We start from the raw sequence: 15,452 nt of genomic DNA on the forward strand, positions 1-15,452 counted from the left end.
GGGTTGTTCTCATCACCACCATCCACAGGACAGCACAACTAAGTCACAATAGTCCACAATCTAATCCACAATTGTCACAGCTCAGACCTGAGCTTTGGAGTCTGCTGCTAAGTGCACACACACAGCTTTATGTCTCTATGAGCAGGATAAAGCAGATAAATGCATCGCAGTAGACAGAAACAATACAGCCTAAAAGAATTAGTGAGTCCCTTCCGGAATCCTAAATAACATTTAAAACTAAACTGAATGAAATTGCTTTAAAATCATGGGCTGAGAGGAATAAGCATCTTTGTAAGAGTCAGAATTCATTGTTATATAAAAGAAACCTGCACACAAAATGAATGATGTCAGTGATGGAAGCATACACCTCTCCTCTCCTCTCCTCTCCTCTCCTCTCCTCTCCTCTCCTCCCCTCTCCTCTCCTCTCCTCTCCTCCCCGCTCCCCTCCCCTCCCCTCCCCTCCCCTCCCCTCCCCTCCCCTGCCCGCTCCCCTCTCCTTCCTCTCCCCTCTCCTTCCTCTCCCCGCTCCTTCGCCTCCCTCAGAGCCCGGTCTCACGGCGCCCCCTGGCGGGCCCCGGCATGTGCAGTGCGCATGCGCGCTGATCTGGGCCGTTGCCATAGCAGCGGGAGCCAACAGGGAGGCGCCGCCATGAGCCCGCCCGAGGTGGAGCCGCTCGTGTGCCGCAAATACGAGATTAAAAGGCGCCTGGGCAAGGGGGTGAGTGCCTGGCGGGGGCTGACCTGGGGGAGCCGGGGTGGCCTGGGAGAGCCGGGGTGGCCGGGGAGAGCTGGGGTGGTCGCGGGAGCTCGGAGAGCCCGTGAGAGCTCAGGGGGCCCGTCTGGAGTTCAGGGCACCGTGAGGGCTCCAGGCGGCCCGAGGGAGTTTAGGGGATGTTTGGGAGTTCAGGCGCCCGTGGGAACTCTGTCTGTCGCTCAGGGCTCTGTGGAAGCTCCAGGTGACCCAGGGGAACTCCGGGGGACTGTAAAAAGTAAATAGTGAAATAGATCTGAGTCTCAAAGTACATTCTCTCTATGCCTGCCAAATCCTTCTACGTTTACTTGTAACCTCATCACTTCAGATCATGCTGCATCAAGTCATATCTTCTCCATAAAATGTATTTTTAAACTTAAGCCAATGGCAATTTCTGAGATATGTCTCCTCAGACAGTCTCTAAACCGTCCCGAGTTATCTGCTTTACTATTCTGGCAGGTCTTTGCTATCATTTACTTGAATTGATACGAGTATTTAAGTATTTCCCTCATTATGTTCACAGAGTCAAGGAGTCACTGAGGTGGAAAAGCCCTCTGAGCCTGTGGAGTCCAGCTGCTCCCCCAGCGGTGCCAAGGCCACCACTGACCCCTGTCCCCCAGTGCCATTAAATTTGTTAAATCCCCCAGGGATGAGGACCCCCCTCTGCCCTGAGGCAGTCTGTGCCAGGGCTGCACAGCCCTTTGCAGAAAAGTTTTTTTCAGTATCCAACCTAAACCTCCCCTGGCACAACTCGAGACTGTTCTGCAGTTGCCAGCAGGATAGTTCTGTACCCCTTACCTGAGGTACTTTGTACAACTGTTTGTACTGCCTGGTGGGGGGGAAGGTCCTTGTGCCATGCTCCAGGACCACACATGTTACTGAGAAGCCTTCTTGATGTCCTTACATAAGTTTTTAATCACTAGGATCGTACACTGATGCTCTTTTGCTTTGTACAAGTATTTAAACAGTAAATGGGCATTTCTGAGCAGGATGTGATCCCTTTGTGCAAAGGTAAAGCAGCTCTACACCTAGGCTGTAGAGAATCCAGATTCACATCTATGGCCTAAAATGAAAAAAACTGGATCTGTACCACAAGTGAGACTGAGTAATCATCATTTGCAAGGATCACAGTCATTTAGAATAAGGAAAACTCAAGTAGAAGTTCCTGTTCCCTTAACAGACAACACAGGTTTTAATTGAAAAAAAAGGTTTAGTGTTGGACCTGACAGTGCTGTGTTAGTGGTTGGACCCGGTGGTTTTGGAGGGCTTTTCCAACCTCAGCAATTCTGGGATGCTGTCACTTCAGACTTGGTAAAAAGTCTCTCTTCTTACCACCCCCCTTTCAGTTCTGAAAGAGCACAGTAAATTGTCCCTGGACTGAGCACCCCAGGTATCCCAGCCTGGCTGCAGAGCAGAGCATCTCCATGGCCCTTCTCTGCAGCTGCTCAAACTCCTCCGTGTCCTTCTTGTACTGAGCAGCTCCAGGCTGGATGCAGTGCTCCAGCTGGGAATCTCACCAAAGTCAAATGTGGGCAATGATCTCTCTCGACCTGCAGCCACACCATGGCTGGAATGAGCCAGGTGCCATTGGCCTCTTGCCACCTGGACACACCTGGGCTCATGTTCAGCCCCTGTCACCAGCACCACCAGGTCCTTTCCGCTTCCTAGGTACTCTGGGAAGTGGAAAACACACACTCCTTCTGCTCAGCTCCCAAACTTGCATGTTTTATGGGGTTGTTGTGACCCAAGAGCAAGATCCTGGCCCTGTTGACCTATGCACCACTGGCCTGGGCCTATCCATCCCATCCCATCCCATCCCATCCCATCCCATCCCATCCCATCCCATCCCATCCCATTATCCCATTATCCCATTATCCCATCCCATCCCATTGTCCCATCCCATGCCCAGCTTCTTGGGGCAGCTGGTGCCAGGGCCTCACCGGCCTCACCACCCTCACAGGGAAGGACTTTTTTCCCAAATCCCATCTAAACTCTGCCCTCTGGCAGTGGGAAGCCCTTCCAAGTTGTGTTGTCCCTCCAGGCCCTTGTCCATCGTTCCTCCTGAGCTCTCTTGGAGCCCTTTCAGTCGCTGGAAGGAGCTCTAAAGTCTCCCTGCAGCCTTCTCTTCTCCAGGCTGCACAACCCCAACCTGTTGGGAAAGATTAAAGTCTTACAAGGAAGTCTCACCGATATGGATGCTTAGCAGAAAGATTTTTAAATGTTGAGTCTGATGAAGGAATAGAGATGGAAGGAAGTTTTGATATAGAAGAAAAGAATTGCTGAGCCAGTCTTACTGGATAACCAAGGAGGCAAAGGGTGTGTTAGTTAGAAGGGGTTTAATGCCTTAGAGCAAAGGATAAACCCACCTCAAACAAGAAGATGTTTTTACCAAGCAGAAAGAGAGCACAGGCAAACAAATCAGCAAATGTTGCAAGTAGAAAAAAGGTCTCAGAATTTTCCACTGCAAGAAAACTGAAAAACAACTTCTAGCTGAATCTGTAATGTACTAACTTTTAGTGATTGGAGAATAGTAACATCAATATGGTAATCATGGTAGTTATGATAGGCTATAGATAATAGTTAAGGTATAGATTGGTTCTACTGTATTAAGATGCTCAGCAAAGAAAAGCATATAATGCATTGTAACCAAGAGAAAAGTATAGAATGCATTGTAACCTAAACCAAAGGGTCTCCAGGCCTGCCTGCAGCTGGAGCTGACATCTGTAGGCACAGCTCTGTCACCCACGACCCTGGACTGCTGTAACCTCTTGGATGGAATAAACTGCATTTTGGATGGAATAAACTGCATTTTGGATACGATAAACTGCATTTTGGATCAACAAACTGCATTTTGGATACAACAAACTGCATTTTAGATACAATAAACTGCATTTTGGATACAAGAAACTGCATTTTGGGGAGCTGCCTGGAGTCCCATTTCCCTCATTTCGGCTCTTACACCAACCCTCTCAGTGTCTCCTGAGTCTGTCTCCTTGGCCTGATCTCTCTGTCCTCCTGTGGCTCCCACCAGCCCTGCTCCAGTCCATCCCTGAGCCCGTCCTGGTGCCGCTGCAGGCCCGGGCTGGGTGCAGGTGCCAGCCCTGTGCTCACCTGTGCTGCTTCTCCACAGGCCTACGGCATCGTCTGGAGAGCCACCGACCGCCAGACAGGAGAAACAGTTGCTGTTAAAAAGATTTTTGATGCTTTCAGGAACAGAACAGATGCTCAGGTGAGAAATTACTGTCCTGGTGTGTTCTGAGACGTGGTGGGATTCCGTAGGTATTTTCAGGACTTTTGTCTCTGGAAGATGATAATTATGCACATAACAATACAGTCTACAGCTATATTGGGATAAAACAAGTAATAAATATCAAGCTTTGTGTATCATGGCATGTATAAAAGAGGAGTAGATTCAACCCTGTCATTGAACTGCATCTCTGTTCTGCTGTTCTCTTGAGGTGATGATAAACTGTTTTTTCTTTATTTCTAGAGAACATTTCGAGAGATTATGTTCCTGCAGGTAATGTCCATGTTCCCCCTCCTCTCTGATTTTTTTGTTATCTATGATGTCTAAGTATTTTCTTCCCACTGTTTCCCAAAATGCAGCAGTCATTGATTAGTGTTGATAAGTCTTTAGTTTCTTTTCTACACCATCTTGGCAAAGAGCCTTTCAGGGTGAACCCACCTGAATAAAACACTGTCCATTTGGGCTTGTTTTTACTCTTTCCCCATTTTTAGCAATGTGTCTGCTGCACAGCACATCAGCACCTTCTGTCACTTATTGCTGCTTTGTGGATAGAAACTTTTATCTCTTACATTTTAGCTGCCATGATTGGAGGATGGCTGGGGTGGGAGAGGATTTACACTCCAAAATTGTTTTCCTTCATTATGCTGTAAGCACTTTAATTACTTAAAATAACCTAACCAAAAGAAAAAGGGAAGTTCTGCGGGGAATAGCTTAAGACTACTCTTGTTTTGATACAATTGATCTTATCAGTGGCATTTCAGTTATCTGTTCACTCCTCCTTAGACTTACCATGTAGAAACATCAATATTTTGGAATAATTTTGTTATAAATTGTGATTTTCTAAGGACGCAAGTGAGGCAGGGCTCATAGAAGAGGTATTTCCTAAGACTGCCAAGTTTAAGTAGGAAAGATATTTTTGTTTTAACTTTTTAGTCATTCATGAAGCCTGAAATAGAAGCTGAAAACTTTAAAGGTAAAATATATACAGTTCCTTAGAAATGAACTACCTTAGAAGTTTGATCATCTCTGAAGGTGCAGCACTCCTGGAATGGATGGATGGAGTAGGAGCAGGGGAAAAAAGGATATTTCTTCTGAAGGAAAGGAGTCACTTGGCAGAGGAGGGCAGGGAGAGGGAAGTTAATGTGCTGCTCAGCCCATACTTCCATAACTTCTGGTGCTCAATAGACTTTAAGAATTTTAGTTTCCCCTACTATTTTAAAGGTATCTTGAGGTTCAAGACTGAGGGCTCAGAAAGTTCCGGAAAGATGTGAAAAATACTCCCTTATTCATAACTTCATGTTTGTCTTAATTTGTTTGTCTGTGCACAATAATTGTTTTGTTCAATCTTGATGTTGATCACGAGGTCATTTGATGGACTAGGTTATTGTTTTATGTTGTGTATGTCAATTATTCTAATTGAGAAGTTGCTGTAGAGTCTGGGGTGTGAATGATTCTCTGATGCTCTGGTCGTTGCTTGCAGGTTTTGAGTTTGCTGTTCAGTTGTGGTTTACAGGTGTATTTTAGGCCAATTTTAGAATGTCATTTTGGTAGGTGTACTAGTAGCATTATTATTCTTTAAGCAAAGATTAATAGAACTGGCCCTGACAAGGTTTTTTTTCAAGGTAATGTGGTTTTTTAGTACAGATTGAAGTTTTGTCATGACTTTCTGTTATCAGTTCCAGGGCAAGGCAGTGTGAGACAGTGGAATTTTCCTTCTGAAATAGCACTCAAGTAACACTGCCCAGATTTAGCTGCAACTCTAGAATGATACCCCCTTTTGGGTAAAAACCTTCTTTAGATCATTTGGATGGGTATTGTGGCTATGCTCAGAATGAAAACAAAGTGTGTGATGGGCTGGCTGTGTCTCACTGCCTTGTGAGAGATTTCACAGGTTGCTGCAGGTGAATGGGTTGTTTTGGGAGCTTTCCTGGATGTTACACATTATAAAATGTCACAGTCTTATGAAGTGTTTACAGTGTCACTGGCTGCACAGAAGTGGGAAATAAAAGCTGCTAAAGCTGGGGATGAACTTAAGGATCCCATGATGTCAGTCGTGGGAAATGTCGGTCTGTCAAATGTCAGTCATGGGAAATGTCAATGTCAGTCTGCAGAAATGTGAGGATGGCCTCCACCTGCAGTGTGGTACCTGTGGTACCTGTGTTCAGGTAGCTCTGTCTGATCTCCAAGCAGTCAGTTCCTCAGTGCAGCCTGTGAGTGTCTGAGCCAGCCCTCAGATCGACATGTTCTGATTGGTTGGGGTTTTAACTATCAATGTTGATGACAGCTATGATCTATTTTCATGCCACAATAATTCTAATTCACAATAAAACGTATGATTTTGACAGCTGAGTCTCTTCCCTGTGCAGGAATTTGGAGAACATCCAAATATCATCAAGCTGCTCGATGTTATCCCAGCAGAGAATGACAAGGACATCTACCTCATCTTCGAGTCCATGGGTGAGACTCAGCACTGCAGCAGCCACACAGACCCAGCCTCTCTTAGGAGTTATCTTTGTTATCACTTTGATAGTGAATGCTCATGATACTATTGATATTTACTGATGTCAATATATTACTGGTGTATTACAGAGACTGATTTACATGCTGTGATTAAGAAGGGGGGTTTGCTGAAAGACATCCACAAGTGTTACATTCTCTACCAACTCCTGAAGGCAACTAAATTCATCCACTCAGGGAATGTTATTCACAGGGATCAGAAGGTACATTTCAGTCATGGTCTGTATTCTTGACTCCAGTTTTCTGATGAGCACTAAATAAAATCATAGATTGATTTGGGATGGGAGGGACCTTCAAAGCCCATATATCCCATATCCAATCTAACCCTGCCCTGTGCCAGTTCCCAATATCCCATCTAACCCTGCCCTGTGCCAGTTCCCAGTATCTCATCTAACCCTGCCCTGTGCCAGTTCCCAATATCCCATCTAACCCTGTCCTGTGCCAGTTCCCAATATCCCATCTAACCCTGTCCTGTGCCAGTTCCCAATATCTCATCTAACCCTGCCGTGTGCCAATTCCCAATATCCCATCTAACCCTGCCGTGTGCCAGTTCCCAATATCCCATTTAACCCTGTCCTGTGCCAGTTCCCAATATCCCATCCAACCCTGCCCTCTGCCAGTGGGGAGCCATTCCCCTCTGTGCTGTCCAGGCTGTTTTCAAAGTCCCTCTCGAGCTCTCTTGGCACCCCTTGAGGCACTTGAAGGGGCTCTAAGGTCTCCCCTGGAGCCTTTTCTCCCCATAGCCGCAGCTGTCCCACCCTGTGTCCGTAGGGGAAGTATGAAGAAATGTTCAAGTATGAGACCAGTAAAAGAACTTGATAATTGCTATTGAGAGGGTACAAGGCTGATGGGTTGTGCTGTGTCCCCTGCAGCCCTCCAACGTGCTGCTGGATGCCCAGTGCCGGGTGAAGCTCTGTGACTTCGGGCTGGCGCGCTCGCTGTGCCAGCGGGGGGAGCCCCGGCCCGGCCCCGCGCTCACCGAGTACGTGGCCACGCGCTGGTACCGAGCGCCCGAGATCCTGCTGGCCTCCCGCCGGTGAGTCACCTGGCCCTGCACCGCTCGCACGTCTCTTTGTCTAAAAGCCTTCAGTCTTGCCGTTGTCAGTGTCGCCAGATGCGGTGTCACGTCAGCAGTCTGTTCTCTCAGTGTACAATACAACTTCTGCAACACAAAAACCTCTTAACATGGACATGTCCTTCCTGTTGTGAAGAACGCCAATCACTTGTTTTTAGAATTTTAAAAGTTTAATAGTAATAAAATGGTTATAAAAATAGTAATACTATTAGAGTAATAATAATTTGGACAAATTGAATTAGGACAATATGAGACAATAGAGACAAAGAGTTATGGACATCCTGGTACCTCTTTCTGGTCAGCACTAGCCCGAAAAAGGACCCACCCACGTTAACAGAAGATTAACCCTTAAAAACAATAGCCTGTTGCATATTCATACACTTCATACATAATGCATAAATTCCATTCAAACACAGGATTCTGTCTGGTCAGTGTCTTCTAATCCTAACAGTGCATTTGAGGCAGGAAGCAGTTAGTTTCTTCTGATAAGAAGGCAATAAATTCTTTTTCTCTGAAAGATTTAGGTGTCCTGTGGCTGCTATCTGGTGTGAGTGGCTCATTCCTTTCTTAAAAAATCCCACTAACATAGTTCTTATTTTAACTGCAAAAGTAACCTTTTAATTACAAGACTACATTTATTATTAAAATGGTAATACAGCACTACTAATCAATACACCAAAATACATATGGTAAATATCTGTGTAGAGCCATATAATATGCACTTTTCACACTGTGTTCTTAGAGTGTCAATGGACATACACAAGCAGCTCATCTGCTTGTCACCCTTTCTCCCACCAGACCTAAGTCTTCTCCCTTAAACCCACAACTTTCCAACATCTACTTGAGAACGTGAATCCTCTTTTCCAAATTGAAGCAGTGCTTTTTGATAGACTTTCATGAAATATTCCCTAATCAAATTTTAAACCAGCTGCCTGTTTGTCGGGCTTAGTCCTTTAAAAATTAAATATGAAAAACCAGAAAAGTCAATAAATAGATGCAGGGTATTAGCCCATATTTTAAATGTGGGTATTTTGCAAACTGTCCTATACCCACTGTTTGGCATTTACTTTGCTTAAAAATGTAATTCTTAAGTAATTGTAACTACTTTGTACGTGCATTATGACCAAAGAACAATGTGTATCTTCATTCTTGGTCATATGAAAAGGGTGTAATACCTTTAATATATTACCTTGTTCTAGCATTTCCCTGTAACATATTTCCTTTTATGGTTTCTTAGACTAGACTTTGAGTAGGATAAATCTCCTTTCTCTTTCATGCTTGCCAGTCTCATGATTCCCAAATGTTATTCAATTTATTCAATTTATAGTTCAATCCTGTGAGCATTTATATTTGAGAAGTCACCAAGCACGCTTTCTAGCAAATAAGTCAATGCAGGTGATGTGAATACCAGGTACAGGAAAATATTTGCTTGATTTAATCCTACTTCTGTTCTGTTCCTGTTGATAGTTACACTAAGGGTGTGGACATGTGGAGCATTGGCTGTATTCTTGGAGAGATGCTGCTTGGAAAGCCTCTTTTTCCTGGAACATCAACAATGAACCAGATAGAGCAGATCCTGAGGGTCATCCCTGCTCCGTCCCCAATAGGTAGGACCCTGCTGTGGGGAAAGGGATCTAGAGAAGGGGCTCAGTGGAAGAAAGCAGCCTGGCTAGGTCAGGGAAGGAGGTATCTCATTCATTCTGGCACCTTTCCAAAGGAATTAAAATCCTCATCTTGAATGTCAGTGTTAGAGAAAACTCAAAAATTCAGATGTCATGGTGCTCTGCATCTCTTGCTGTGAGAATGGAAGTTTATGAAGTGTATGATTAATAAACAGGAATTAAAAAATCAGTTTAGAAAATTCGTAAGTAAGTATTCCATCCCCCTTCCATAGATCTCCGACCGAGTTCTGTGTGGATAATTTCCTGATTATTATCAAATACTGGCTTTCCTTCATAAACTATGCAGCTCTGCTAATCCTCATCTTGGCAGTAACAGTATGTTTTAATTCTTGCAGATATTTTGGCTCTGCAGTCAGAGTACAAGGCCTCAGTTATTAAGCACATGAGTTCCAGGTAAGCCTGAGGTGTTTGTGGGTCTCAGATCATCTAATGTGCCAGAACCCTGGAGTCACGGAACCACAGAGCAGTTTGGGTGGGAAGAGACCTCAAGTCTCACCTCATTCCACCCCCTGACATCGACAGGGACACCTTTCACTGGACCAGGCTGCACTGAGCCCCATCCAACCTGGGCTTCCAGGGATGGGGCAGCCACAGCTTCTCCAGGAAACCATTCCAGTCCCTCAGTACCCTCACAAGCAATAATTCCTTCCCAGTACCCCATCTAACCCTGCCCTCTGGCACTGGGAAGCCCTTCCCACTTGTGCTGTCACTCCACACCCTTGTTGAAAGTCCCTCTCCAGCTGCCTTTGAGCCTCTTACAGACTGGAAGGGGCTCTAAGTTGTCTCCTTAAATAAAAATTATTTAAAATATGAGTAAGATTTGGTGCTTAAAACTGATTTTTTTCAAGATACTTTCTTCTTCATTATGTTCACGATTGTATTTAGGATTTCAAAATCCAAAAACAGATTTTTAAATTTTATCTTCTCTGTAAATTACAGAGAAGTATGTTTCTATAATCTCACTTCTAGATTTGCAGGATCATGGGGCTGGGAAGTGATGAGCTTTAAGGTTCCTTCCTGGCCAAACCATTTTAGGATTCAGTGATTATGGCACACTTGATGAGTGAACTTGTGCCCGGTGTCACCTTGGCGTGATCCTGCAGCTGTCATTCCTGCCTTCTCTGGAAATTAGACACTGGGAACTTGTATCATTTTCTTCTGACTTCTAGGCAGCGAGTAGCATTTGAGGAGATTTTCCCATCCTCCACTCCACTGCCTGCCTTGGATCTGCTGAAGAAACTTCTGGTCTTTAACCCTGACAAACGGCTGACGGCAGAGGAGGCTCTGCAGCATCCTTATGTGAGCAGGTGAGAGTGACACCAGTGTGCAGCTTCCCCTGGTGTCTTCTGAGACATTACAAACCTGCTCTTGGCACAAATTTTCTTTAAATGCATTACAGAAAAAATGGCAAAGCTAATTCTTTATTTTCTCCAGCCCTGTTTACATGAGATTGTTTAACAATCCTGTTTAAATTTTAATACTCTGTTTCCAGTCAGTGAATTATATGATGTGTTCTCATTCCCTCAGATTCCACTGTCCTTCCAGGGAGCCCTCTTTGGATTTTGATGTGATCCTTCCTTTGGGTGACGATGTCCAGCTGTCTGTGGCAGAATATAGAAATAAATTATATGAGGTACTTTCATGCTGCTTTCCCAAATCCTAACCCTCCAGGTAGCCTGCCATTCTTGCACACACTTAACAAATTCTGTCATTGTCTTGTCTCTGTGTTCCCCTGGGTTTTCTGTACCCGGTGGCACAGTTACACCTGGGTGTTTGATCAGTTCCATACTGTCCTAATCTTTGAGAGACTTTTACGTGTAAAATTCCCACAGGGCAAATAAAAATCTCTGAAGCATGATGTTTGAGAAAGATTCACAGAATGGTTTGGGTTGAAAGGTACTTTAAAGATCATCTAGTTCTGAAATTATACTTGTTACTTACCCTGTAAAATAAATTGCAGATATTTATAAGTATTCTTCTTTGTTTTGATGTTTTATTTTTCTGCTGTATTGCTGTGTTAAGTCCAACTAGCTTTTCTGTTCTGCAGATGATCCTTGAAAAGAAGTCAAAGAGCCTTCCAAAGGAGCCAGGGCAGAGAGAAAACATTCAGCTGAGCCAGTCTGAGTGCAGCACAGCTCTGCCAGGTGACAGCTCAGAGGCTGCACCCACCAGGAAAGGGCAGCAAGAGCCAGCACCCCCTCTGCTAAACCCTCCACATGTGCACCCCGGAGCCACAGCTGGGGCCAGCCAGAGCAAGGATTTGGGGCAGAGATCACAGATGAGTGTGATGATGTACAACCCCATCACACACACCACTGTGCAGAGTGGGTACCACCCTCCTACACCGGGGTGTGACCCACCTTGGGGTGTTGCTGTGGGGAAGAGAGCGTGAGTGCTGTAAAATAAATGAAGGGAATTTGCATGGTAAAATGAGGGGCTGGGAGTGTGGGAGGGAAATGACATGAGAACAAAGCACTGGTGAATGAGTGTTGACTATGGGACTGTCCCTGCCTCAGTCAATGTGTTCTGTGTTCTTCTGATTTTCCTACTTTCTCTCATGTTTTTCCTTCTGCAGGAAATGCAAATCCTGGTGCTGGGATCAGGAACTGTTCTGCACCACCTCAACAGTCCAGAATCTCCAACAGTGAGAAACTAGGGAGACAAATCACATGGCCAAACACTCGGCTCTCTCCTACAAGTGTGCAGAACCTTTACAATGTGAGTAGCTTAACTTCCAGCCCTTACCTGTGGTAGCCTGGGTCACAGCAACCCCCCAGAGTGGCTGGAAAGCTGGAAAAGGTCACCTGTTGGTGCTGATGACAGCAGCTGAACATGAGCCCAGGTGTGCCAAGGTGGGCAAGAGGCCAGTGGCACCTGGCTTGTGGCAGCCACGGTGTGGCCAGACACCCAGAGCAGTGACCATCCCCTTGCTGGGCACTGCTGAGGGACCTCCAGCCCTGGGGGCAACTTTGGGCTCTTCACAACAAGAAAGGAGGGGCCCCACTGAGGGGCTGGAGTGTGTCCAGAGAAGGGAACAGAGCTGGGGGGAACAGAGCTGCTGGAGCTGCAGCAGCAGCTGTGGAGAGAAGGAGGCACAGGGAGGACCTTCTCACTCTCTGCAGCTCCCTGACAGGAGGGTGCAGCCAGGTGGGGTCAGGGTCTGCTCAGGAAACAGTGATGGGATGAGAGGAAACGGCCTCAAGTGGTTCCAGGACAGGTTTAGTTGGATACTGGAAGAAACCCATCTGCAAAGGGCTGTGCAGCCCTGGCACAGATTCCTCAGGGCAGTGGTGGAGTCCCCATCCCTGGGAGGGTTTAACAGATTTAATGGCACTTGGGGACAGGGGTCAGTGGTGGCCTTGGCAGTGCTGGGGGAGCAGCTGGACTCAGTGGGCCCAGAGGGCTTTTCCAACCCTAGCAATTCTCTGATTTCATGATTCTCTGGATCTAAGGAGTTGCTCTTGCTGAGCTGTGAGGGTGTCAGTCCTGTTCTCTCTGCTCCTCCCTCTTCCCTGATTTTGGCCATGCTTCCTTGGAAAAGTCCTCCCCCTCACTGGCTTCTTGAATGACCTCTTGCTCCTGCTTTTTTCCTTCCTGAGCTGCCTGCTGACTGCTGGCACCTGCAGAGGTGATGGAAGAAGCTTGTGACAAAGGAAGAGTATGGAAGGAGGCAGCACAGATTCACTGAATCACAGACTGCCTGGGTTGGAAAGGACCTAAAAACTCACCTGGTTCCATCCCTGCCATGGTCAGGAACAGCTTCCACTAGTCCAGGTTGTCAGAAACCTTCAACCATTTCCAGTAGCACACTTGTAGCCCACCTTTCAGCCCCTCTGATTTGGAATCCCTTCCAAAATGTTTTCAGAGAAAGAGAAGCCATTAATTCCCCAGGGTGAGATTGTAGAGCATGCTGCACATGCAGGTGTAGACATTATCAATGCATTTGGAAGGATCTTTAGGGAATTCTGACCAATTTTCTGTGACAAGAGCAGAAGAGAGAGATCAGCCTACACATGCCCTGAGTTTGTGTTTGTTTCCTGAGAGAATAGTACTGACCAAAGCCAAACCTGTATCTTATTTGCACTCCAGAAAGCTGACTCCAGCTTATTAACTTTTCTTGGCTTTTCTTTCTCACACAGAATCCCAGAAATTCTCAGTGTCCCAGCAAAGATGTTCGTCCCCTTCTGAAGCCCAGTAAAAAGATGTTCCAGATCACTGCAAATGTGGGAGCTGCAGGTGATCCAAGGGCATCCATGGGCAGCTACTCCCAGGCCTATGGAACCATCAGTAAATCTGCACTGCAGAGCCTTCCAATAGCAAAGGCCCCCAAGAACCCTGAGCAGTGACTGTGGAGATGTTGCATACAGGTGAAGTACAGCTCATCCCTCAGCCCCTGACAGGGCAAGAGCAGCAGCAGGGGAGAGCACACCAGGAGGAAATGCTTTATTCACTGCTTAGGACAACGTCCTCCTCTCCTCTGGACAAGCTCATGGGAAAGGCAGTCCCACTCCTCTGCCTTCCAGTCTCAGCAGGCAAGGACACAGCATGTTTGCTCTCACACCCTGAGAACAGGGAATGCTGTCACTTCACACTCCTTGTTTGAATTACTGCAAAAACCACAGAAAACTGCATTGTTCTGATACTTGAGTGGTTTTTAGACATATTCAGGGCCCAGGGGAACCTCCTGAAGTTCAACAAGGCCTAGTGCAAGGCCAAGAAAATGCTCTGAAGGCTTGAGTCCTTCTGCTCTGGAGATAGGCTGGGAGAACTGGAAGTGTCCAGCCTGGAGGACAGAAGGCTCCAGGAACACCTCAGAGCCCCTTCCAGTGCCTAAAGGGGCTCCAGGAGAGCTGGAGAGAGACTTTGGACATGGGCCTGGAGTGACAGGACAAGGGGAATGGCTCCCACTGCCAGAGGACAGGGCTGGATGGGGTGTTGGGAAGAAATCCTTCCCTGTGAGGGTGTGAGGCCCTGGCACAGAGAGCCCAGAGCAGCTGGGGCTGCCCCTGGATCCCTGGAAGTGTCCAAGGCCAGGCTGGACAGGGCTTGGAGCAGCCTGGGACAGTGGAAGGTGTCCCTGCCATGGCAGGCAGGGGTTGGGACTGGGTGACCTTTAAAAGGTCCTTTTCAACCCATTCCAGGATTTTTCAGCAGTCTGCCTAAATGGTGGATATTTTTTTGAGCAGAACAGGTAACTGTTCTCTGAAGACCTAACTCTTCACAGATAACCTTACAGCCCTTCACTCATTTCTATGACTGTTCTAGGCTAGATGAACAGAATTCATTATGGTCTGGTTTTGTTAAAATCAAGTAGAAAAACATTTGAAATACAGGTGGGTTCTTCTATAATATTTAACAGCTTCTCTAGTATGTAATATTTTAATAATAAATCCTTTATATTGCACTGCAGAACCTTGTCTTTCAAGCAGCATTTGCTGTGTTGAGAGGGAAACTGCCTATCGGTAGGGCTGTCTTCTTCAATGAATAATTGGTCATTTTTATTGGTTTTGCTTTCAGAAAGCAATGTTTCATGAGATACTATTGCTGAGACATTGTAAGGTGTTGCCAGTCTACAGTGGGACTACAGGAAACTTGATATTCCTGCTTCAGTGATGATTTTGGATACATTTTCCTCATTAACTTGAAGCTCTTGTGTCCCTGAGGTTTTACTCTACCTGTGATGAATGATTGTTATTGCCCCCAGCTCTCTCAGCTGCTCCAGACCTGTCACCTCATGAACTCCACACTGCTTGGCCAAGGCAGGACTTTAGATGCTTATTTAAACTGAGACTCACCTGAAAAGGTCTCCTAAAGCCAAGCCCTTCTCCATCAATAGCACCTCAGCAGCTTCGAGCTCAGCCCCTAAAGCAGGTAATTCCCTTTGCACAAGGGAACAAACCAGACCCCACAGGCTCAGGAACTGGTAAACACAAAAGCTGGAGAAGATCAGAACCACAGATTAGGCCAAAACTTTGACTACAACTATTTTTTTGTATGTAATCCTTCAAAAAGGTGCCTCCTGTGTCTGATTCATTGTGAGATACAGAAAAAGTGTAACTGCACCTGAGAAAACACTGAGCTTTAAATACTTTTTTCCAGTTAATACCTGTGTGTGCGTCTGTCTGTATTTATTTTTTCTAGCCCAAACTCAAGTACTGAATTTTCTGGTTTTCTTTTTTC

At 46.0% G+C, this 15,452-nt stretch overlaps 1 protein-coding gene across 3 annotated transcripts; it reads left to right on the plus strand.

Moving 5' to 3' along the window:
* The first annotated feature begins 646 nt into the window (after positions 1–646).
* MAPK15 (mitogen-activated protein kinase 15) lies at positions 647–15,375 on the plus strand. 3 transcript variants are annotated; one of them, XM_036404461.2, is made up of 13 exons: positions 647–718; positions 3,882–3,980; positions 4,242–4,271; positions 6,365–6,455; positions 6,588–6,718; positions 7,388–7,551; positions 9,058–9,197; positions 9,608–9,665; positions 10,442–10,579; positions 10,800–10,905; positions 11,320–11,596; positions 11,848–11,990; positions 13,412–15,375. In XM_036404461.2, exons 1-13 carry the CDS (start codon positions 650–652, stop codon positions 13,616–13,618), a joined length of 1,653 nt encoding a protein of 550 aa, XP_036260354.1. In that variant the 5' UTR covers positions 647–649; the 3' UTR covers positions 13,619–15,375. The 3 variants fall into 3 exon arrangements, with proteins under 3 accessions (XP_036260354.1, XP_036260355.1, XP_054372857.1); XM_036404462.2 differs by having other exon boundaries at positions 11,320–11,416; XM_054516882.1 differs by lacking the exons at positions 647–718; positions 3,882–3,980; positions 4,242–4,271; positions 6,365–6,455 and having other exon boundaries at positions 6,481–6,718.
* Positions 15,376–15,452: the final 77 nt, after the last annotated feature.

Source organism: Molothrus ater, chromosome 1 (assembly GCF_012460135.2).
Source record: "Molothrus ater isolate BHLD 08-10-18 breed brown headed cowbird chromosome 1, BPBGC_Mater_1.1, whole genome shotgun sequence".
Classification (NCBI taxonomy): domain Eukaryota; kingdom Metazoa; phylum Chordata; class Aves; order Passeriformes; family Icteridae; genus Molothrus; species Molothrus ater.